Source organism: Cariama cristata, unplaced genomic scaffold (assembly GCF_000690535.1).
Source record: "Cariama cristata isolate BGI_N322 unplaced genomic scaffold, ASM69053v1 scaffold891, whole genome shotgun sequence".
Lineage (NCBI taxonomy): Eukaryota > Metazoa > Chordata > Aves > Cariamiformes > Cariamidae > Cariama > Cariama cristata.
In genome coordinates, this window is record NW_009598446.1 from 41,218 (window position 1) to 44,959 (window position 3,742).

The 3,742-nt window shown below is 40.0% G+C and overlaps 1 protein-coding gene across 1 annotated transcript in view; it reads left to right on the plus strand.

The window, feature by feature from the left end:
- The window catches only part of DGKI (diacylglycerol kinase, iota), a gene marked incomplete at its 5' end in the record, with an annotated part of 92,990 nt that overhangs the window by 40,120 nt on the left and 49,128 nt on the right, over nucleotides 1–3,742 (plus strand). Inside the window, 3 exon segments of the mRNA XM_009709270.1 lie at nucleotides 420–489; nucleotides 2,014–2,054; nucleotides 3,647–3,742. Of these exon segments, the coding sequence (XP_009707572.1) occupies nucleotides 420–489; nucleotides 2,014–2,054; nucleotides 3,647–3,742 (207 nt within the window).

Sequence of the window (3,742 nt, forward strand, 5' to 3'; positions counted from 1 at the left end):
AGGAACGTGACAGACACACAAGAAACAAACATAGTAATTAGAGTTCATGGCTGTTGTTGGATATTGATGTGTACCTTTGACCTCTTTCACCTCTCTGTTCCTGTGTCCCCACAAATAAGAGAGACTGTAGGCAGCTGAGAAAGCTGGTTTTGATGCAAAGCTCTTTGTTATTGCTGAGCTGAAGGGAAGGGGATAGCTGAGGATATGGCTGAAGCTAACTGTATCAGTTTACTCTCTTTTGTATTACGGTCAAACCCTGATGTCAGTGAGAAGCAAATCCAGTGAGTTTGGATTATGTAGGTTTTGCACAGTGTGCAATGTCTGTAGAGAAAACTGAAAAAAGCAGAGACTAGAAAATAGTCCTTTTTAGAGAAAAAACAGTTTGTTATTTTTTTATGTCATTTCCCTGCCCTATCCAGGACCAGGAAAGCTCTTTCCCCAGAGTACTTTCTGTTCAGAGGCTTTCTCCTAGATGGTGCTTCCTAGATGGTAAGTGCATCTCCCTTCTCTTGTGCCTAGCATGCTGCTTGCTTCTGGTGCGCATGTGAAGGATAGTGCCTCTGAGAGTATTGCTATGGAGGGGTAACCGTTCCTTCTCGTTACGCTGAGCAGGCAAAAAAGGAGCTGAGTGCCCTCCTTTCCCTTCTGAAAAACAGAACAGTCACTTCATCTAGCAATCAAAATGTCTGCTGTAGCTTTGTCACCCCAAGGACACTCATTCTTCTAAGGGTGGTTAGAGATTTGGTTCATTAGTGTCTCCGCTGTGATGAGCAGCACTTACTGCATGGCATTGCCTGGACTCAGTGCAGCTGTTTGTGGCAACGTGCTGCTGCTGGTAAGGCTGCATTCTTCACTCTGGTTTCTCTTTAAGTACTACAGTGTCTAGGTACTATAGTGTTTAGGTGATGGAAATGTACCTCCCTTTCCCTGTAAGACTGCACTTCGTGTAACTCCCTGGAGAGCTGTGCTTGTGTTTGACCCAGACTTTGTCAAAGCAGACAACTTATCTGGGCTTTACATCAGGCTTCAGAGCACTGGAATTAGCAGCTGAAATGGATGGCATCTGCTTTTGCAAAAGCTTCAGCATGGGGAGAATGAAATTTTTATTGTTCTAAATAAAAATGATTTTTCCTTGGCCATTTCTAATCACTCTTCCTTGTCTCTCATGAGGGAAATTGATAAAAAACATATTGAGAATCTGTTTGGTTTTTGGAGAAAGCTGCGTGGGTAGATGCATTCAGTTTTTGTCTTTAGGGATTTGATATTCCCTTGCAGTGCCAAAACCCACAATGCTACATCACTGTGCCCTTGTGTCAGAACTCCAGAATGAACAAATCTGATTTCACTGGCCAAAGTAAATGCAAAACAGAAACAAAAAAATTTTATCTGATGAAGCACATTGCAGATGATAAAATACTTTTGGGTTTAGTAATATAAATTATTTGACAGTGACAGGATTCATATTAGGTGCTTCATTTAGTGAATCTCCCCTATTTTTATGTGTTTTTCCATGAGTAGCATAAATTTTCCTTGAGCGTGTTGGTAATTCAGGGTGAATATCTGTGGCCATGCATTCGATTTACAAAGAGCTCCCAAGCATGTTATTGTTCTTTAGATTCAAAATTGGAATTAATCCTATTAGACCCATCAATTTCATGATATGCTTGCTATACTCTTATCAGAACAATGCAGCTTTTTCTGTCACATATTTTAATGTAGTCAATGCTTCTTATAAGCCTGAAATCCATTTTATACATTTTTAAAATATTTATTTCAACTTATTAATGGCAATGAATATTGTTTTGTTAGGCCTTACCTTTAAATTCACCATTTAATTGGATAGGAATATGGACATAATGAATGAATTGGATTATGTATTTGTGAATTCACTGTGGCTTCACTGACACAGAGTTTGTCTTAAATGGTAGTGATGTTAGCTCAGCCCATCTTATCCATGCAGTTCTGCTCAGTCCATTTTTTTCACTGCGACTCTGTTGTTTCTCTGTCTTGCAGCAACTTCCGCTGATCGTTTTTACCGCATTGACAGATCTCAGGTAAATCTTTATTAGGTTAATGTTTCTATAGTTTTGTTTTTTTTTTTTTAAAGCTACATCAAATGCAGCTTAAAATGAATTATCTGCCATTCCTCTTGTGTAGTCTAAAATGCTACTGATGTCTCATGAAAAGTAGAGAGAAAATTCTGGGACATTTTTCAGTTAATGTAATTCACATCATTTCACTGAAGTTTCTATCTGCTGACCATCTGCCCTTCTGTTTAATCCAGTCTGACGTGCAGATCAGAACTACATTTGTCATCTTTATCAAGTCTTACTAAGGGCATCAGTGTGGCACTGGAGTATTTGAGTTTATGTTTTCACTGATGCTTTTAGTCATCTGAATTCTTTATCCTGTATAAGTGACATGGAATAGCTATGGAAATTAAAGTGATGTTACAAGTTGAGAATTATGAACAGAGCTATATCAGATATTCTCAAGGAACCCTAAAACAGCATGTGGCTCTGTTGGATTCAGACCTGTCTTATAGATTTGACAATCTGAATATATTTTCTAAAAGACACTGAAAATTTAACAGAGGTTTTGGTTTTTCTGATTTGTAGCCAGAACAGGCCAATTAGTGGCTCAGCATTAAGTGCAAACTGTTGATTTCACACAGTGGTCATTTGTATCTGGTCCCCCTGAGAACTGTCTAAACTGTTTCTGAACCACATGAACCTATGACTGTTTCCTAGCAAAAGCAGCTGGTGGTTTAGTTCAAGCAGAAGGAGCTGTGGCTTTAGTTCAGAGGTCCCAGGTTCAGTGTCTGTGTGTAGCCACCATGGGACTTTGCACACAGTCATATAAATGCTTTGATGAAGTTGTACTTAACATTTGGAAAGCAAGGATGAAGATACTCCTAGAGGTTAAACTGGGCAATGTGACTCTGTCTGGCTTATTCTGCATTTCTTTAATACTTGACTCTGTACAAACGGTCATCTTTCCCTCCTGCTCCTTTATCCTGAGTTTCTGTGGGGAAAAGATCGATACTGTGTGATGGTCCCAGTGCACAAATGGTGGGAATTTTTCTGCCTGTTCATCTATGTAGACAGGCCTACTAACACTTGGTGGTTTTTGAAGGACAATGAGCCTTCAGTGTCAATAACAAAAAAGAGGGACTAAGAAAGAGTTTTGGTAACAGAGACATGAAACCAGAATGTACAAGCAATGGAAGTCTGGGATAGTACCCCCAAACAATTAAAATTTCTCTCAGTTGTCATCAGAGGGCAGACTGTAGGTGTTGGTCCTCATTTCAAAATGTAACCCTCTGCTTTTTGGGTAGACCTCCAGTTTTCAGCTGAATGACATAGAGTCACTGAGTAGCAGCCTTTTAAGTGTTGCTGTGAGTGTGAAGTTTGCTGGTTGGGAATCTTGTTTGGCTTGAAATTGATGAAGTATTTATTGCTGACTTCGGTGGCATTGGTTTTAGTGTGTGCGTGTATGTGTGCACTTAACTACATACACAGACAGAGTCTCATGAATGCTCTTCAGAGACCCTGATGTGCACCCAGCTTTCCTATAGCCAGCTGGGTACTCTGAGAGACCAGTGATGCTGCAGGTTCATTATTTGTTCCTTGTATCATTCCAACAGGAACATTTGCACTTTGTGACAGAAATTTCGCAGGACGAGATTTTTATTCTGGACCCAGAGCTGGTAATGTCGCAGCAGGTGGGAACACCACCAGGA